This window comes from Plecotus auritus (assembly GCF_963455305.1).
Source record: "Plecotus auritus genome assembly, chromosome: 8".
Taxonomy (NCBI): domain Eukaryota; kingdom Metazoa; phylum Chordata; class Mammalia; order Chiroptera; family Vespertilionidae; genus Plecotus; species Plecotus auritus.
The window spans coordinates 26,689,502-26,711,050 of record NC_137782.1 but is presented as its reverse complement, the minus strand read 5'-3'; the positions used below and the strand labels follow the sequence as shown (position 1 = coordinate 26,711,050).

General features: G+C 44.2%; 1 protein-coding gene across 1 annotated transcript; it reads left to right on the top strand.

The window, feature by feature from the left end:
* Window positions 1-91: 91 nt before the first annotated feature.
* Window positions 92-11,481, top strand: WFDC3 (WAP four-disulfide core domain 3). Its single transcript, XM_080683472.1, has 4 exons — window positions 92-192; window positions 9,142-9,273; window positions 10,445-10,617; window positions 11,242-11,481. The coding sequence occupies exons 1-3, from the start codon at window positions 114-116 to the stop codon at window positions 10,615-10,617; spliced, it is 384 nt and encodes a 127-aa protein (XP_080539598.1). The 5' UTR covers window positions 92-113; the 3' UTR covers window positions 11,242-11,481.
* The last annotated feature ends 10,068 nt before the right edge of the window (window positions 11,482-21,549 follow it).

Here is a 21,549-nt window from a genome sequence, read left to right as displayed (position 1 = left end):
AAGGGCAAACTTTGGGGCTGGATTTAGGCCAGTCTCCTACTCCTACCTTTCTGGGCAAGGTGAACATCTCTGCCCTGACCTGAGCTCTCATCTCAACTCTCAGCATCACCATCATGTTGAGCTCCCTCTTCCTCCTGAAGGCACTTCTTGCTCTTGGGTCCCTGACGTCCTGGGTGGCTGCAGGAGACCATGGTGAGTCGTCATCCCTGGCTAGCAGTAACAGAAAGTGACCAGAGAAGTCGTCCCCTGCCTCCTCCCAGGGTGAGGGCCTCATTGGTGGACATGGCCATCTCTGTAGGACGGGACTGGGTGCAGAGGTTCTTGGAACAGCAAGGGTGGGTTTCTTCACCCTCTCTGGCTTTCTCCTAGAGAGTCTTACATGAGAACAGGAGCACCCCAGCCTCTCTTTCTCTCTCTCTAGTTGCAGAATGGCTGGTCCTTTAGTAGTGGGGTGTGTGTGTGTGTGTGTGTGTGTGTGTGTGTTAGTGGTTGTGTGGGTGGAGAGGAACATAGTTGCAGGGATATTTAGATAGGAGTGTTTGGAGAGGCTGAAAGTTCTTGAAGTACATTTGGCTTCCATTCCCCATTTCTTGAGGCCTGGCTAGTTACGCCAACCTCGCGTGATATCTTTTGCAGTGAAAGAAGGAGAATGTCCTCTTGACAAGAACCCGTGCAAAGATTTGTGCCAAGGGGATGAGTAGTGTCTGGCTGGGCAGAAGTGCTGCAGCACAGGCTGTGGTCAGGTCTTCCGAGGAGGCATTCCCAAGGGTATGTTGGAATGAGGGGCAAAATCCAAGTGTGCTTTCTGATCTTGCCTCTGGGCTAGAAAGACCCAGAGAACTTCCTGCCTCCTACATTGGCTCTTGAAATCTAACTTGCCTAGAGCACCTCTTCTTTCTCCTTTTGGGGTCTCTTCTCCTTTAACACCCAGTGCCCCCAGACCGTTGTCTATCAGGGAAGAACATATGACTGATGATCTATCTCTGTCTTTCACTTTGAACTCAGGGTTCTTGTGAAGGCTGGAAGGCAGAGTTGTGAAGGGAAGCCTGTTTAAGATTGGATGAACGAAGTAAACCCTACAGCTAGGCAGACTTTCGTAAGCCTTAAATCAGCCTTAAATAGTTCTTTTATGTGTTAAATTTTAAGGCTCAATTTCCTCATCTGTAAAATGGGGATACATGTTTGTACCTCTTAGAATTGTTGTGAGGATCATATGAGAAGTTTCTGGCACAAGTAAATGTCACAGTAAATGTGAGCTATTATCCATGTTGTCACTGTCTCTGTTTTAGCACCAGGGTGGAGAGTCCTAAATGAAGCTCAGGGCTTCCTTCCTCTGATTGTCTGGTCTGCTATGACTGTGGGTGTCACCAGGCACCATTCTCTCTCTCCCTCTCTGGTTGTCTCCTTTTCCGCTGCAGGGAGGAAAGGAGATTGTCCCAGGGTTGTTCGGAAGCAATCCTGTTTTAAAAGGTGCATCAGGTGTCAAGAAATGCTGCAGGTTTGGCTGCAACAAGAGCTGTGTCATCCGATCTCTAAACAGAAGCGGGCTAAGGAACCCCAGGCTCTGCTTGGCCTCCTCGTTTCTTTCTCAGATATGCACATGCCATCTCGTTGTTGGTTTTCCTTTACTTTGAAAAACAATAAAGTGCCTCCTATATCTTGAGATCTTTTCTAAGAAAAGATATAGGGAGGTTACCCAAGCCATGGTGGTTTGTGGGATATGGCCTCGGCAGGCAGAAGAGGCTCCAGAAGAGAAATCTTGGCATATCTATATTTGTGGGCAGATTTGAATGCTGTTGGGTAATGTCCAATTCCTGTTATCAGTTGCAGTATTCTCTATGAAATTCTTAGCTGGAGAATCTGCAAAGAGGCAGCAAAAAGAATCTTGCTACCTATACAAGGCAGCACCCCCCCACTTGCTTCTGAGACTCCATGTCCCCCCTGTCCACACATAGGACTGCTGTCTCCTGTTGGAAATGGGTCCTATTTTATTCTGATTCTGGTAAAGAGGTGTTTGAAAGAGATGTCTTCTTTCAAACTCTTATAGGGTCCCCATGAACTAATTCTCCATTTATACATTATTTCTGTATATATTTATTGGGTGTTTACTATATGTCAGATCCAGCGATGGGTTCTGGGTAAACTGTGGTGAACAAAGCAGATCCAGTCCCTGCCTTCGTGGAGATCATAGACTAGTGGGGAGAAAGAGGCTTAACAGATAAGCATGAAATAAGTCTGTAACCTCAAACTCTGACAAGGATATGGAGGAACGTTAAAGGGTGCTAAGAGATATAGAAAAACTGGGAACTCACTTTAGATTGGGTGGTCAAGGGAGGCCTGTCTGAGGCAGTGACATTTAACCTGAGACCTGGAGTTGAAGTTAGCCAGGTCAAGGGTGTGATGAACGAGAGAAGCAAGTGCGGAAGTCTTTAAGCTGAGAAGGAGCTTGCCACATCTGAGAAACCGAAAGAAAGCTGGTATGGTTGAGATAGGGAGGGAGAGAATGATGTGGACAGAGTGCAGTTGAACTAGGGAGGTGGCAGTGGGGATGGAGAAAGGTAACACAACTGAGAGAATTTGGAAATAGAAGTGAGAAAACTGTCTGCTCTATTCCTCGGCTCCTCCCCATTCCCTGAGTGGCCCTCAAAAGGCATTAGAAATGGATGGTGTGTCTCCCATGCTATCCCCTTCTCATGTCCCTTTGTTTCAGATGGTCATGGCTACTTTTGTTTGCTTGTGCTTCCAACTACGTTTTATTATCACATTGTCTATTCCCCACTTCCTCCCTTCTAAAGATTGAGGCTGCTTTCATTGGAGAGGTGTTAGATGTATAACTTAATTTAGGGAGATCTGACTTTTTTTTTTAATCCTCACCGGAGGATATTTTTCCATTGGTTTTTAGAGAGAGTGAAAGGGGGAGAGAGAGAGAGAGAGAGAGAGAGAGAGAGAGAGAGAGAGAGAGGGAGAGGGAGAGAAGAGAGAGAAACATTGATGTGAGAGAGACACATCAATTGGTTGCCTTTGCACATGCCCCCAACCAGGGCTGGGGATCAAGTCTGCAACCTAGATACATATCCTTGACTGGAATTGAACCTGGAACCCTTCAGTTCCCAGACCGCCGCTCTTTCTGCTGAGCCAAACTGGCTAGGGCAGATCTTACATTGTATCTTTATGACTTCCCATTTTCTTTTTTTAATAAATCTTTATTGTTCAGATTATTACAGGTGTTCCTCTTCCCCCCCCGCATAGCTCCCCTCCACCTGATTCCCCACCCCACCCCACCCCATGCCCTTACCCCCCGCCACTGTCTTCATCCATAGGTGTAAGATTTTTGTCCAATCTCTTCCTGCACCCCTCACACCCACTTCCCCCTGAGAATTGTCAGTCCACTCCCTTTCTATGTCCCTGATTCTATTATATTCCCCAGTCCATTCTGTTCTTCAGATTTTTTATTCACTTGATTTTTAGATTCACTTGTTGGTAGGTATGTATTTGATGTCATTTTGTTGTTCATAATTTTTATCTTTACCTTTTTCTTCTTCCTCTTCTTAAAGAATACCCTTCAGCATTTCATGTAATCCTGGTTTGGTGGTGATGAACTCCTTTAGCTTTTTCTTGTCTGTGAAGCTCTTTATCTGACCTTCAACTCTGAATGATAGCTTTGCTGGGTAGAGTAATCTTGGTTGTAGGTTCTTGCTGTTCATCACTTTGAATATTTCTTGCCACTCCCTTCTGGCCTGCATAGTTTCTGCCAAGAAATCAGCTGACAGTCGTATGGGTGCTCCCTTGTAGGTAACTAACCGTTTTTCTCTTGCTGCTTTCAAGATTCTCTCTTTGTCTTTTGCCCTTGGCATTTTAATTATAATGTGTCTTGGTGTGGTCCTCTTTGGATTCCTCTTGTATGGGGTTCTGTGTGTTTCCTGAACTTGTAAGTCTATTTCTTTCACCAGGTGGGGAAAGTTTTCTGTCATTATTTATTCTAATAGGTTTTCAGTAATCTCTCTCTTTTCTTCTGGCACCCCCATAAATCGGATGTTGGTACGCTTGAGGTTGTCCCAGAGGCTCCTTACACTATCTTCATATTTTGGATTCTTTTTTCTTTTTGTTTTTCTGGTTGGGTGTTTTTTGTTTACTCATATTTCAGATCTTTGGTTTGATTCTTGGGGTACATTGATCTACAGTTGAGTTTCTGTATATTCTTTATTTTAGACAGTGTATGCTTAATTTCTTACTGGTCCTTTTCCATTTTTTTGGCATTCTCATTAAGATCCTTAAAGGTCTCACTAAGTTCCTCAGAGGTTTTTAGAAGATTCTTGAGTAACCTTATAAATGTGGTTCTGAACTCTATGTCGTCCAGTAGTTTGCTTTCCTCCATTTCTTTCATTCGTGACATGTTTCTTTGTCTCCGCATTTTGGCTGCTTCCCTGTGTTGATGGAGTGGCTTTGTGTGGTAAGTGACCTATAGGGTCCAGTAGCTCAGCCTCCCCAATCACCTGAGGTGGACGCTCTTGGTACACCCCTTTGTAGGCTGAGTGCAAAGTCTTGGTGTAGTTAAGCCTTGATTGCTGTTGGTACTCTGGGAGGAATTGACCTCCAGGCCAATTGGCTGTGAGGACCCGCTGTGTCTATAATGGAAGAACTGCTGTGCTGGAGACACGCTTATGGTGCAGGACTTGTTTCAGTGGGGCTTTGGTGCTCACTGAGTCTGCCTCTTGAATGTGTCACTTATGGATGTGAGGAGTTGAAATCTGGTGTCTCACACTGACCACTAGGTACACTGGCTTCTGGATCTCCAATGGGGTGCAGGTCAGCTACTGTCTGAGGCCACCCAGCAGGAGCTACAGCGAGAACTACAGTTTTCTCCTCTTTGCTTGGGATTTGGAGGTTTTGGAGCTGTCTGACCCGGGCTGCAAGTTTGCTAGGTTAAGCTGCGATAGGGCAGGCCATTCATATGCTAAAGCCGCTGCTTGGCCCTCACCGGTTTGGCTCAGTGGATAGAGCGTCAGCCTGTGGACTCAAGGGTCCCAGGTTCGATTCCGGTCAAGGGCACGTACCTTGGTTACGGGCACATCCCCAGTAGGGGGTGTGCAGGAGGCAGCTGATCGATGTTTCTCTCTTATTGATGTTTCTAACTCTCTATCCCTCTCCCTTCCTCTCTGTAAAAAATCAATAAAATATATTAAAAAAAAAAATAAAGCCGCTGCTTGGAGCTTGGGTGGGTTTGTAGGTTGTGTGGAGTGGGGTCTCAGGGCGTCACTAGGCTAGGGCGTGGCAAACAGTGATGGCTGCCAGTAAGCTAGCTCTGTGTCTCTGACCGCGTCCCCGCGTCCTGCGCCCCAGTGCAGTAAACAATTATTCCTGTGCGCAGCTCTGCAAGCAAGCCACCCTCACTTTCTGACCTGATGGCAGACAGTCCAGCTTCTCCCCGTAGGAGTTTGGGTCCCCTGCGTCTCCCCAGAAACTGAATTTCAGAGTAATAGGGGGCTTGTCTCCCTTCGGGTTGAAAAAACCAACGCCTGCCGCCAGACCAGATCACGCGCCTCCGTACCTCAGCTTTTCAGCGCTTGTGCACGTTTCAATGCTCTTTTCTCTTTCCTTCTAGTTGTAGAACTTGCACTCAGCCAGCTTTCCCATGGTTCTGGGTGATAGACGTTTTGTCTTTTAGTTGTAGTTTTGAAATTGTTGTGCGAGGCAGCAGTTTAGGTGTTTACCTACGCTGCCATCTTGGATCCTCCCCCCTGACTTCCCATTTTCTAAGTGTATTTGGTGTATTTCAAGGTGTTTTCTAGTTTTAAAGTATTTTTTGATAAGTTAATACTCAGATTACTTTATTATCTTCCTTGCTGTCTCCAATAGGATCTTACATTATCCCTTCCAGTATGTTTTCTAAAGGAACTGGAACCTTCTCTCATATGAGTACACATGGCAGCATATTACACTGAAAAAGCATAGATTTTGGTTGTCAGATGTCTGGGTTCAAGTGCGAGGGTCACCAGTCACTGGCCAGTGGGTCCCTGGCCAAGTCTCTTCTGCTTCTTTGAGCCTCAATTCCCTTCGCTGCAAAATGGAAAGAGTAAACCTCGTAGGTTGTTGTAATGATTCAAAGTATGTACAGTGTTTGGCCCTCACTACCCATGAGCTCTCTTCCATTTGCCTCTTAAGGTAAACCCATCGGGGTGCAGTTTCTAATTAGCCCTTTCATCAGGAACCAGGGTAATTTTCTCCTCCCCTGGTCACATCTTCTCTGAGACCCAGCCACTCCACACCACGCGACAACTGCTTTCCTTTCAGCCAGACCTCCGTAGGTGGCAGGCCCCTTCCCCGTGCCCAGTGGAGTTGTCTGTGCCTGGCATAGGCAGCTCTCTTGGGCAGCCTGCCCATAAGACAGAATAGAGGGTTGTACTCCTTGCCAGGACTCTTGAGGTCCAGCCCTGGAACCAGAGCCTGGGAATCTGTCTCAGGCGGGTCCCTCACTGCCAGCTTGTAGGGCCTGGTACAATCTGCCCAGTGTTTGGACCTGGCCACCGTATCCAATCTAAAGTGAGTTCCCGGTTATTCCATCTCTCAGCACCCTTTAATTTTCCTCCACGTCCTTGTCATGGTTTGAGATTATAGACTTAATAAATCAGAACCATGAGCATATCTATATGCTGAGTCCTGTTTGCCCTAGTGAATCACCAAACCTAGGATGGTCTCAGGGGCTCCCGACACACTGGTTTATTTCTGTTTTCCTAACTCCTACAACTGTCTACCACCAGGCCTTCTCTTTTGGCAGAACTGGGCTGACTGAGTCCCAGCGCTTGTTGATTTGTTTTGGGGTGATCCTTGTGGAGTAGGGGATCATAGTGATGTGGTTCAAAGGGCACCGTGGTGATGTGGTTTTGGGACCCAATTCTGCCCTCTTTGATCTCAGGTCAAGCCCTCTCCTTTCCTGGATGTTTATTTGCAAGAGAAGAGGAGTAGGTTTCAGAGCTCACAGGGCCCTTCTTGGCTTAGGATGCCTTGGGATTTCACTTTTTTGCCAGCAGCTGCCCTCATCCCCAGGACCAGGAAGAGACCAAACCTCTACTCCCTTCCAGTAGCAGAGTGCTCCTGACGCTGGTCACTTCAGGGCCACGCTCAGCAAAATGGTGAAATCTGGTCACTTCAGGGCCATGCTCAGCAAAATGGTGAAATCTGGTCACTTCAGGGCCATGCTCAGCAAAATGGTGAAATCTGGTCACTTCAGGGCCATGCTCAGCAAAATGGTGAAATCTGGTCACTTCAGGGCCATGCTCAGCAAAATGGTGAAATCTGGGAAGCGTGCCACTCGTAGGCACCACTTTCTAGGGCTTATGAGAAGTTTATGTTGCTGGTTGTTTTCCACCAGGGAGATTTCACCACGGGACAAAAGGCTTTGTTCTTTGTTAACTGGATTTAATGTTTGTCAAGCAGGTGGGGAGGTGTGAGGAGGCATCTGGTGGTTATAGTGACCTATTTCTGAAATAAAAATCGGGACATGTAGTTTTGATGTGATCTGATAGTGGCACAGAATACTTGAAATAGGAGCTGTTCAGGAAAACCCTAGGGTGATTATATCTTGATTTTTAGCTGCATGTGTTCTTGCTGGAGGCCAACACTTGCTTTTTCCATCATGGCAGACTTCCTGGAGCCAGCCATATGCAAATGTATTACATGTTCTTACTCAGAGGCACTGAGCCAGTCCTGCCTTGGTTTTCTGCAAAGCCTTTAATTGCCTGTCACTTTTTTCCATTTAAAAAACTTGAAGTAAACACTGAGGTGAATGAGTCACGGTGAGTTGGTTTGATTTGGATGTGACCTCTCTGGGTGTGCCTGCTCCCAAGGACCTGGAGCGGTGTCTGTGTGCTTTAAGGATGGTGTAATAGAAAGAGTGCTTCATAGCGAGCGGAGAGGCTGAGTTTTGTCCCGCTTTGCTGCTGACTCACTCTGTAGTCTGGGCAAGCCCCTTCTCTTCTCTGAGTTTCATTCTTTTCATGGGGACAGTGAAGAGACACATCAGGAGCACTGCATGTGTCTGTACATGGCAGAAAGTTTACTGAACAGGGGTTCATTGTTCTTGCATAAGGAGAAGCCTTGAAGTAGGTGCAAGGGGTGGGGTGGCAGCCACATGACGCCAACAAGGATGAAACAATTTCTTTCTCTTTGCGGACCCTGGACTTCTCCTTATCCTAGTTGCCTCCTGGTTGAAAGAAGGCTGCGGTACCTCCCTGTGCTGTGTCAGTCTTTGCACTGGAAGAAAGCTGAAGTGAGGGGCAGTTTGAAAGGTGTCGTCTCTATATCAGGAGTGCAAAAGTTGGCCCAGCTACGTCTCAGTTTGTGGCCACCCCTTGTTAGAGGGGAATATGGGGAAACAAGTCATTTTAGCTGGCTGGGCTCGTTGCCTCTCAGAACAAACCTGGGGATCCGTTAACCAGTGTTTCAGTTATCTATTGCTGCATGCACACCACCCCCAAACTTAGTGTGGGTTAGGTGGGCAGCTCTTACAACACATGCTGTAGCTGAGGTCACTTATGTGGCCGCATGTGTCTGGGGGTTCAGTGGGGAGCCCAACTGCGGCTGAGATGCCCAGGATCCTCTCTTCAGCCAGGTTCTCTCTAATGGGGCATCTCATCAAGCTGCTACATAGCGTGGCGGCTGGCTTCCAGGAGGGAGTGTTCTAAGAGGACAGCCTCACTATGTAACTGTGTATCCAGCCTCTGCTCACACCAGTCACACTTGCTGATGTCCTGTTGGTCAAAGCAAGTCACATGGTGGAGCCCGGAGACAATCTGGGAGAGGGCTATACAAGGGCAGGAATCCCAGGAGGTGAGGCTCATTGGGGTCACCAGTGTAGGTATCGATCACCGTCAGAAAGTGGGTTAGACCTCAACAGTGTTTTTCAAATGGCAAGTCTTGAAATGAATTTAGTAGTTGATGGCCTGCATTAAGAAAAGGAGACAGAATATAAAGTATCAGCATCACATGTACATGAATGCACCCGGATATGTCCATTTTAAACATACATCTGTATTAACGTACATATGGGACAACATGAAAAATGTACTAGTATTTTGTACTCAAGAGTCACAGAAAAAATAGCAGGAAACACCTCTGGGACCCAGTGCTCTGATTCTATGGCAGAGGTTGGCGGTGAATGTCCTCCCGACCCCCTTCCATGCAAGGAGCTGTGTGATGGAGATGAGTCCTGTCCTCAGGGGCATAAATGCTGCAGCACCGGCTGTGGACACAACTGCCAAGGAGACATTATAGGAGGTATGTGGGCTTTTGGGGAAGGGCTCCCTGAGTGCTCCGTGAGTCCCAGAGTCAGTTCGGGAGGGAGTCATCTCTGGCCTTCTTGCTGTTCCCTTCCTGGGCAGAATCAAAGTTCTCATCCTTCCTGTCCTCCTGGGCCCCTCAACCCAAGGCAACCCCTCCTCCTAGGGCCAGTGGTCCTTGTTGGCATTAATAACTAGGGAACATATATGTAATACCTTCATCAATAAAGAATAAAATAATAATAAAAAAGAAAAAATAAACCTCAAACCCAGAAAAAAAAAAGTAATAAAAAAATAACTAGGGGAAGGCAGGTGGGGTAGCAGGACAAATCCCTAGGCTGGGAGCCAGGCAGTGTGGCTTCTGGTCTTGCTTCTGCTGATGATTTGCCCTGTGATCTTGGGCAAACCAACCCCTCTTTTTGAGCCAGTTTCTTTACCTGTAAAATGAGGGCATTGCCCCAGATCATGATTTTCTGACCTAATTCTTTGCACAAAGCTTCCCCACCTCCTGAAATCTTACTTGGAAGGGACATAAATGCAACAGATAAAAGCATTCCTGATATGATTTCTTTGTTTCTTCAGTATATGTCTTACACAAATGTATATTTTGAGTGCTCGTGTTGTGCCAGGCACTGTGGAACTCCATTTCAGAAGCACCGGCCCATATGTTGTCTTTAGACAGCATTTACATTCCCAGGCAAGGGTCAGGGCTTGGGACAGGTTCTTGTCCTTATGTAGCATATAGCCTATCAGGGAAGGTAGACAAATGAGTGGATTATAGTCAAGTTGGATGAAAGGAGCACAAAGCACCAACATGGTCTAGGGTGGCAGAGAAGCCTAGTGACCCTGTGGAGCCCAAGCACCTGGGAGGGCAGTGGTCTGGGAGCCTTGCTCCTTCTGCACTCTGCCCAGCCCCACCCCCACCCCCACGCCCACAGAAGTGTCAAACTCCCAGCTCCCTCTAGGGAGCTCCCTGTGAGACCCTATTTGAACACTGTTGGTCCAACTGCTCTCTTGGATCTTCTCAGATCCTCCAGCTCAAGGTTTCCCAGCCACATCTTTGGTTCTGGGATGGATTTGCTGGGAGCCTCCATGTCTGAGTTCCAGATGGGAACTCAGAGTCAGTGGAGCCGAGGGTCCTGTCTCTACCTGTGCCTGCTTCCCCACAGGACGGGCCGGTAATTGTCCAGAAGTTTTGGTGGGCCTGTGCATTGTCACCTGCATGATGGATGAGAACTGTCCAGCTGGGAGAAAGTGCTGCAAGTCAGGCTGCGGGCGCTTCTGTGTCCCGCCAATTCTGAAGCCCCAACTGGCCATGAATCCTAATGGGACCATGGATTAGGTGAGTACAGTCCAACATCCTAAAAAACAATGGACATAAATTGTTGTGTGTGAGGCACTGGCTTAGGTGCTGGGTTGGGACTTCAGAAGGCCAAGACCAAGTTTCTGCCCTGGAGAGTCTAGTTGGAGAGCAAGAGCATACATTCCAGATCATATATCACAGAACCCTTGCATAGACAGGATGGGCTTATAGGCTTTCAGAGTGGGTGGGGCTCCTTGGAAGGTCTTCCTGCTATCAGGAGGATTTGACATGGGCCCTAATGGCAAGGCAGAATATGATAAAGGGAGGACAGCGCAGAAAACATGCTGGACAGACGGTCTGGCGATGGTTAGCAAAGTCACAGAGGGTGAAATGTATGTGACATGTTTGAGGAGTCGGGGTGGAGGTGGGAGGTGAGAGTGGACAAAGGAACAGACAGGCTGTTGCTATAACAGGAGAGGTAAAGTTGACATCTAAATGATGAGAGTCTTTAATGCCAGTTTGGACTAGATTGTGTAGGAAGCAGGGAGCCATTAAGGTTTCTGAGAGCAATTTATGCCAAGCTTCTCTCCGGTGGAGGGGAAACACCTGGGGACCTTTAGCCTGGAGGGCACAGTTGTGACTTGACATTACTTCTTCTTGCAGAGACCCCGGTGCCCCAGCTGTCCTGATTTGTCCTGAACTTCTCTGGTGACTCCAAGGGGCTTGTCTTGGAAGTCAGGAGAGGTGCTGTCTTGGGCTTGTGATACTCCCAGGGGCGCTCATTGCCTGCTTCTGTTCCTGCTGCTGCCTGAGCACAAGAAACAGCCCTGGGGTTGGGGAATGGGTGTGTGGTGCTTCTTGTCCCCAATAAAGGCTGGTGCTGACCCTCTTGTCTGTACTTTTAAAAAAAAATATTTTTATTGATTTCAGAGAGGAACTGAGGGAGGGAGGTAGGGAGAGAGAGAGGGGGGGGGGAACATTAATGATTAGAGAGAATAATTGATCAGCTGCCTCCTGCATGCCCCATACTGGGGATCGAGCCCGCAATCTGGGCATGTGCCCTGACTGGTAATAATCAAACCATGACCTTCTGGTTCATAGATAGACGCTCAACCACTGAGCCACACCAGGTGGGCTTGTCTGTGGTGTTTGAGGACTAAGATGAGGAAAGAGAGCTAGGGGTCTGAGCATGGCTGTGTGGGACTATTTGGGAAGGATAGGTGATCCATTCTTTCTGAGAACACTGAAAATGGGTGTTGGCTGGGTGTGGCTAGGGGAGAGATGGGAAGATAAAACTTGGTAAGTTGCCATAGATATCACTCTTAAACTTCAGGAGTAGGACAGTCAGACCTTTCTTTTATCAGAGAACATGGGTTGGGGATGGAAGTGGGCTGAGGGGCCAGTTTATTATAGTCACTTGGACCTGCTTTCTTGGGGGCACAGCCCTTATTCCAAGGCAGGCCATTTGTATCCTCCAGGTAGCGTTACTGTAGAAAGGAGATGTTTTTAGGTTCTTGGAATCAAGATAATTTTTAAAAAATATTTTAAAATTAATTTCAGAGACAAGGGGAGAGAGAGATAGAAACGTCAATGATGAGAGAGAATCATTGATTACTTGCCCACAAACCGGGCATGTGCCCTTGACCAGAATCAAATCTGGGACTCTTCAGTCCACAGGCCAACACTCTATCCACCAGGCCAAACCGGCTAGGGCAGAACCAAGATAATTTTTTAAAATTAGATTTTTATGTGTATAAAATAGATCATTTTTTGTATCTTTGAGATATTTTATGTCATCACATATATTCTTTTACTAGAATTCCATGAAAATAGCTAATTAATTTAATGAGTCAACCCTTGTTGGACATTAGTGTCCTTGTACCTATAAATCTTGGCCCACTTTTACAGGTAAATCTGGGTAAATTCTTAGTAGCCTAATTCTAGTTTTTAAAATAGAACTAAAAACAAACAAACAAAAATAGGCCCTCCATAAGTATTTATTGAATGAAAGAATGAATTTAATTCTGAGGTCTCTTCATTAGGAATTTGTTGGGCTGCAAGTAATAGAAACCTAACTCACAGTGGCTTGGCCAGTGAAGAAATTGCCTTTTCTCACATTGGAATCTGGAGAGAAGCAGTGAGGCTTTTGTCCTTGTGCCCTTCACCTCTTGGGTGCGAGATCCTTGCTGCAGTTTTAGCTGTCACAGCAGGAAGAAGGTGTGCATAGAGGACAGTGCAGAAAGACTACCTCAGATAGTCAAATACCTCAAGAAGTTATCTCAAATGGTACTCTCTTTTTAGAGAGTGGAAAGGAGGGAAGCGGGGGGAGAGAGAGAGAAACATGGATGTGAGAGACACATTGATCGGCTGCCTCTTGCATGCTCCTCAACCAGACTGGGGACCAAGCCTGTGACTGAGGTACGTGCCCCTGACCAGGAATTGAACCCACAACACTCTAACTGTGCCATGCCAGTACGGCCAAGGGTGAACCTGAGGAGGAGCAGTAAAGGATTGAAGAAAAGACAGACAAGAGAATACAGCTGGGGCTAGGTGGATCTCCCATGCCTGGATGAGGACAGAAAAGACCCAGACTGCAAGCTGATGGTTTATTTTATTAACATGTATACAAATGTTCTTGTTTTGGCAACACTTGCTGCACCTCCCACAGCCCATTAGCTACTTAGGAAGGAATTAGGGAAGGCTGCAAGGTCAGGCTTAATTATGCTAGGAGAGAGCTCTGCCCTCCAGGTTGGGACTTGTTTGTAGCCCTGCCACAGGTCAGCCTGAGGCTTGACCCTAAAGCTGCTCCCTACATCTAACCACTGAGCAAAACTCACCAGGGCAATGGTACTCTCCTTTTTTTTTTAATTTAAAATCCTCATTTTAATCCTCACCAGAGGATATTTTTCCATTGATTTTTAGAGAGAATGGAAGAGAGAGGGAAAGACAGAGAGAAATATCTATGTGAGAGAAACACATTGATTGGTTGCCTCCTGCACACACCCCAACCAGGGCCTGGGCTGGGGAGGAACCTGCAACCAAGGTACGTGCCCTTGACCAGAATCCAACTTGGGTCCCTTTGGTCCACAGGCTGATGCTCTATTCACTGAGCCAATCCTGCTAGGGCTATGGTGCTCTTCTTTTAATGACAGAGGCCATTTCCCTCAGAAACCACCCCTCCCCAGACTCCCCTTTTTATCTCATTGGCCAAAACTGTTGCTGCAAGAGAAGCAGGAAAAGCAAATGTCTGCAAATGAAAAAGGGAAAATGTGACTGTCTGAAGTTAATCCTGCTTTGTCCCCGAGGGTGAGGGAAGGGCCCATCTTATATAATAAAGAGGTAATATGCAAACTGACCCTCATGCACTCACACAAGATGGCTGCCACCATGTGGTCAAAGATGGATGCACAAGATGGCCAGCAGGGGAGGGCAGTTAGGGGCTACCAGGTCGGGAAGGGAGGGCAGTTAGAGGTGAATGGGCTGGCAGTGGAGGGCAGTTGGGGGTGACCAGGCCTGCAGGAGAGGGTAGTTGGGGGTGACCAGGCCTGCAGGGGGCGGGGGAAGTTGGAGGAAACCAGGCCTGCAGGGGAGGGCCTAAACTGGCAGTCGTACGTCCCCCAAGGGGGTCCCAGATTGGAGAGGGTGCAGGCTTGGCTGAGGGACACCACCCTGCAGTGCACGAATTTTGTGCACTGGGCTTCTAGTCTAGATATAAAAATCGAGGTTCTGTCAGCAAGGAAGGAGAGAATGCTTTGGGGGGGGGTGCAGTAGGTGATGAACTGTATGTGCCATGCTGAGTCAAAGGACATATGCAATTAAAATCTGGACAGAAATTGCTAAGTAGGCAGGGCTTTAAAAAATATTTTATTGATTTCAGAGAGGAAGGAAGAGGGAGAGAGAGATAGAAACAATAGTGATGAGAGAGAATCATTGATCAGCTGCTTCCTGCATGCCTCCTATTGGGGATCGAGCCCACAACCCAGGCATGAGCCCTGACCTGGAATTGAACCATGACTCCTAGTTCATAGGTTGATGCTCAACCACTGAGCCACGCCAGCTGGGCAACAGGCAGGGCTTTTATAACAAGGAGAGAAAAGGATATCAGTGCTTACCTTGGATATTGCAAAAATGCTTTAAGGGAAAAAGGTGAGGTGCAACTACAATTTTTTAAAAAAAATATATTTTATTGATATTTTACAGAGAGGAAGGGAGAGGGATAGAGAGCTAGAAACATCGATGAGAGAGAAACATCGATCAGCTGCCTCCTGCACACCTCCCACTGGGGATGTGCCCACAACCAAGGTACATGCCCTTGACTGGAATCGAACCCGGGACCCTTCGGTCCACAGTCTGACCCTCTATCCACTGAGCCAAACTGGTTTTGGCCAACTACAATTTTTAAGGTAGGTTTTTGTGCCCCCTTTACTGACTCTGTTTTCACACCTGAGTGCAAAATCCCGGTTTCTACTGGGTTTAGGAATTTGTCTTTTTGAGTAGAGTAGACATATGTCAGTGTTGCCTGATTTGAAAAAGGGTGTCTGGCCTGACTGCGCAGTGGCCATCCTAGGAACACCTATGGCTCCAGGCTCATGTTGCAGGGAACTGGGAAGCTCTGGTGTCAGTGTGATCAGCTGCAGAACATTTTGACAGATTCCCTCTTGACCATTATTTTGTTTATCATTTTATTGTTTATTAAAAAAAATAAAATGAATACATGCACATAACGAAAAAATATCAGTAAAGAAGAGCTTTCAATGAAAATATAGCAGTCTGGCCCTAGCTGGTTTGGCTCAGTGGATAGAGTGTCGGCCTGTAGACTAAAGGGTCCCAGGTTCGACTCCGGCCAAGGGCACATGCCCAGGTTGTGGCCTCGATCCCCCATAGTGGGGGACATGCAGGAGGCAGCAAATCAATGATTCTCTCTCATCATTGATATTTCTATCTCTCTATCTCTCTCTCCCTTCCTCTCTGAAATCAATAAAAAATATATAAAAAAATAAAAAATAAAATAAGTCATCATCTTAAAAAAAAAGAAGAAAATATAGCAGTCTGGCTTGAAGGAAGATGGCTGCCGATGGGAAGGCAGACTGCAATATAGTGTGTGAGTGAGAGAATGAAAGGAGATTGTGTGGTCGCACAGAGAGTGTATATATGTGGGTGAGGGACAGCTATACTCCAAGGGACTGTTGGAGATTGCCGGACTGGGTTCCCCTGACCGGGTAGCCTCCACTGCTGCTGAAATCTCTCCCGGAGCAACCGGCTCTGATGCGGAGACTGTGCCATCTTGAAGGGGAGAGTGGCTGTTATCAGAAGCCTAAACATCCCGGGAATCTACAACAACAACACCCAGGGAACAGTTGTGAACCCAGGAACACCGGACCTCAAGCAGTGCGAATACGCAGACTCAGATGAGCTCTGCACCTAGGAAAAGGAGAGAGAGAACTACATAACCAGATAACCGGAGAAGAGAGACCATGGGGAGACAAAGCAACAGCCCGCATATGAAAGAAAAACAGGCATCCCCAGAAAAGGAAGTAAACGAAATGGAGGCAAGCAATATGTCAGAGAAAGAATTCAGAGAAATGGTCATAAGGTTGCTGTAAAGAATGGAAGACAAATTCAACAATATGTGTAAGAACCAAGAGGAAATGAAGAAGGACCAAGAAGAAAAAAAGAAGACATCGCTGATATAAAGAACTCCATAGAAAGCATCAACAGTAGACTAGAAGAAGCAGAGGACTGCATCAGTGAACTAGAAGACAAGGTAGAAAAAAATACCCAAGCAGAGCAGCATCTAGTAAAAACACTTAAAAAACAGGAGGAGAGCCTAAGGGAACTTTGGGACAACATGAAATGAAACAACATCCGCATAATAGGGGTGCCAGAAGGAGAGGAAACTGAGCAAGGTATAGAAAACCTGTTTGAAGAAATAATGGCAGAAAACTTCCCTGATATAGGGAAGAAAAAACTCACACAAATCCAAGAAGCTCACAGAGTCCCAAACAAAATGAACCCCAAAAGACTGACGCCAAGGCACATTATAATTAAATTGGCAAACACCAACGACAAAGTAAGAATATTAAAAGCAGTGAGAGAGAGACAAAAAGTTACCTACAAAGGATCCCCCATCAGACTAGCGACTGATTTCTCAACAGAAACACATCAGGCCAGAAGGGAATGGAATGAAATATACAAAGTCATGCAAAGGAAGGGTCTGAATCCAAGAATACTGTACCCAGCAAGGCTATCAATCAAAATTGAGGGTGAAATCAGGAGCTTCACAGACAAAAAAGGACTAAGGGAGTTTATTACCACCAAACCAGCAATGCAAGAAATGCTAAAGGGTCTGCTGTAAAAAGAAGATATAGGAACCGAAGAAGAAACACAGGGGTAAAGAATAAAAATGGCGACAAATAAGTACCTATCAATAAAAACTTTAAATGTAAATAGATTAAGTGTCCCAATCAAAAGACATAGGGTAACTGATTGGATAAGAAAACATGACCCATATATCTGCTGTCTACAGGAAATCCACCTCAGAAAAAAAGACACAGACTGATGGTAAAGGGATGGAAAAAGGTTTTTCAGGCAAATAGAAATGAAAACAAAAACAAAAAACTGGGGTAGGAATACTTATATCTGACAAATTAGATCTTAAAGTGAAGGACATAAAAAGAGATCAGGAAGGCCACTTCATAAAACTAAAGGGAGCAATCCAACAAAAAGAAATAACACTGGTAAACATATATGCATCCAATACAGGAGCACCCAAATACATAAAAAAACTTCTGAAGGATATCAAGGGAGAGACTGACAACAATACAGTCATAGTAGGGGACTTTAATACCCCACTATCACCATTGGACAAATCCTCTAAACAAAAAATCAGCAAAGAAACATCAATCCTAAATGACTCATTAGACCAGATGGAATTAATTGACATCTTCAGAACATTTCACCCCAGAGCCACAGAATATACATTCTTCTCAAGTGCACATGGGTCATTTTCAAAGATAGACCATATATTGGGTCACAGGCAAAGTCTCTCTAAATTCAAGAAGATAGAAATCATATCAAGTATCTTTTCAGATCACAATGGCATAAAACTAGAAATCAACTACAATAAAAACAATAAAAAAATCAAACACCTGGAGACTAAATAGCATGCTATTAAACAATGACTGGGTTACCAGAGAGATCAAAGAAGAAATAAAAAGCATCCTGGAAAAAAAAAAGAAAAGAAAAGAAAAGCAAGGCATCCAGTTGGCTTATATAAGGCACTGCTGACAATTTTCAGTAAAAGTTAGTTGAAGAATCAACAGGAAGTTATAAAATTTTAGTTATAAAAAGTATTCTTATGGTTCTATATATTTTCATTTCATTTGTATATTAATCAAAGGTTTCCATTAAATGTGTAAAATGAGATAGTAGTGCTTTAAAAATGCCTACTTGGTAACCTATTTAATAAAGCCATGTTTTCATTACTCAAAATATGTTGCAAATCTTCATGTTAGAAGTCTACTAAAGGAAACAGCCATACACTTGATTTATTTATAATCTCAATCAATAGCAGCAACATTTCATTTTAATTGTATCATTGAACAACTATGCCTTCACGTCTTTTTTTTTTAAAATATATTTTATTGATTTTTTACAGAGAGGAAGGAAGAGTGATAGATAGTCAGAAACATCGATGAGAGAGAAACATCGATCAGCTGCCTCCTACACACCTCCCACTGGGGATGTGCCCGCAACCAAGTTACATGCCCCTGACCGGAATCGAACCTGGGACCCTTCAGTCCGCAGGCCGACGCTCTATCCACTGAGCCAAACCGGTTTTGGCGCCTTCACATCTTTAAGATAGAAAGGAATCAGAAAGTTAATTTAAAAAAAATATCCTGTAAATAAATATCCAGAGCAATCAGAGTAAATAGGGTAAATAAATATCACACAAAGAGTAAAATTACTTTTAGGAGGGTCAGAAATATATTGAAGACCAAAAGAAGTTTGATAAGAAGATACCAAAAGGATACTCTAAATTAAAACCCTAAAAGCCAAAGTCTTGGAGAAAAATAAAAAGCAAATATTCTGCTGTTTTTAGTGCTGCTAGAAAAATAAGAAATTTCAGTCAAAATATCAGTTTAGGTTGAAAATATTTCTTATCTGCAGAAGTTTAAATAAACCTGTATTTATATGAAATATATTCAATAAAGGATGCATTTACACACACACACACACACACACACACACACACACACACACACACACACACACAAACATCATGGCAACAAACGACATTGAAAACGCAACAATCCAAAATCTATGGGACACAATGAAAGCAGTCTTGAGAGGGAAGTTCATAGCTCTACAAGCCTACAGCAAAAAACAAGAAACAATGGTAATAAATTACCTAACCCTACAACTCAAAGAGTTAGAAAGAGAGCAACAAGAAAAGCCTAGTATAAGCAGAAGGAAGGAAATAATAAAGATCAGAGCGGAGATAAATGAAATAGAGACCAAAAAAACATTACATAAGATCAACAAAACCAAGAGCTGGTTCTTTGAAGGGATTAACAAGATTGATTAACCTCTAGCCAGGCTCACCAAGAAGCAAAGAGAGAGGACCCAAATAAACAAAATCAGAAATGAAAGAGGTGAAATAACAACCGATCCCACAGAAATACAAAGGATTGTTAAAAAATACTATGAACAACTCTATTCCAACAAAATGGACAACCTAGATGAAATGAACATATTCCTAGAAAAATACAAGCTCCCAAAACTCAACCAAGAAAAATAAAAAAACCCGAATAGGCAGATAACTACCAAAGAAATTGAAACAGCGATCAAAAATCTTCCAGCAAACAAAAGCCCTGGTCTGGATGGCTTTACAGGGGAGTTCTACCAAGCATTCAAAGAAGACCTATCCTCCTCAGATTATTCCAAAAAATTCAAGAGGAAGAGCACATTTCCAAGCTCTATCTATGAAGTTAACATTACCCTAATCCCCAAACCAGATAAAGACACCACAAAAAAAGAGAACTACAGGCCAATATCCTTGATGAACATAGATGCTAAAATCCTCAACAAAATTCTAGTGAGTAGGATTCAGCAATACATTAGAAAGAGCATACACCATGACCAAGTTGAATTTACACCGGGGATGCAAGGATGATACAATATCCACAAATCAATAAATGTGATACATCACATAAACTGAGAGATAAAAATCACATAATCATATCAATTGATGCAGAAAAATCATTTGACAAAATCCAACACCCTTTCTTGATAAAAACTCTCAGTAAAGTGGGAATAGAGGGATCATACCCCAACATAATAAAAGCCCTATATGACAAACCTACAGCCAACATCATATTCAATGGGCAAAAACTAAACTCATTTCCCCTAAGAACAGGAACAAGACAAGGATGCCCACTTTCACCACTCCTGTTTGACCCAGTATTAGAAGTACTAGCCATAGTGATCAGACAAGAAGAAGAAATAAAAGGCATCCAAATTGGAAAAGAAGTAAAACTGTCCTTTTTCACAGATGACATGATACTATACATTGAAAACCCCAAAGACGCCATCAAAAAACTATTAGACCTAATAAATGAATTTGGCAGTGTAGCAGGATACAAAATTAATGCCTTTTTATACGCCAATAATGAACTCACAGAAAGAGAAATGAAAAAAACAACAACAATCCCATTTACCATTGCACCAAAAAAATTAAGATACCTAGGAATAAACTTAACCAAGGATGTAAAAGACCTATACCTAGAAAACTACAGGACATTGAAAAAAGAGATAGAGGAAGACATAAACAAATGGAAGAACATACCATGTTCATGGATTGGTAGAATCAACATCATTAAAATGTCCATACTACCTAAAGCAAACTATAGATTCAATGCAATACCTATTAAAATACAAATGGCATATTTCAAAGATTTAGAACAAACTCTCCAAAAATTTATCTGGAACAAAAAAAGACCCTGAATAGCCACAGCTACCCTGAGAAAGAAGAACAAAGTTTGAGGGGTCACAATACCAGACATAAAACTATATTACCAAGCCACGGTTCTCAAAACTGACTGGTACTGGCACAATAACAGACATATAGATCAATGGAACAGAATGGAGGACCCAGAAATGGACCCAAGCCATTATACTCAATTAATATTTGACAAAGGAGGCAAGAGCATACAATGGAGTCAAAACAGCCTCTTTAATAAATGGTGCTGGGAAATTTGGTCAGATACATGCAAAAAAATGAAACTAGATTACCAACATACACCATACACAAAAACAAACTCAAAATGGCTAAAGGACTTGAATGTGAGACAGGAAACCATACAAATCCTACAAGACTCCATAGGCAGCAAAATTGCAGACATATGTCATAGCAATATCTTTATAGACACAGATTCTAGGGCAAGAGAGACTAAGGAGAAAATAAACAAATGGGACTACATCAAAATGAAAAGCTTCTGCACAGCAAAGGAAACCATCAACAAAACAACAAGAAAGCCTACTGCATGGGAGAACATATTTGCCAATGTTATCTCCGATAAGGGTTTAATCTCCAACATTTACAGGGAACTCACACAACTTAACAAAAGAAAGATAAACAACCCAATCAAAAAATGGGCAAAGGACCTAAATAGACACTTTTTGAAAGAGCACATTCAGAAAGCCAAGAGACATATGAAAACATGCTCAAAGTCACTAATCATCTGAGAGATGCAAATCAAAACAACAATGAGGTACCACCTCACACCTGTCAGAATGGCTATCATCAACAAATCAACAAATGACAAGTACGAAGAGGATGTGGAGAAAAAGGAACCCTTTTTCACTGCTGGTGGGAATGCAGACTGGTGCAGCCATTGTGGAAAACAGTATGGCATTTCCTCAAAAATTTAAAAATGGAACTGCCATTTGACCCAGTAATACCACTTCTAG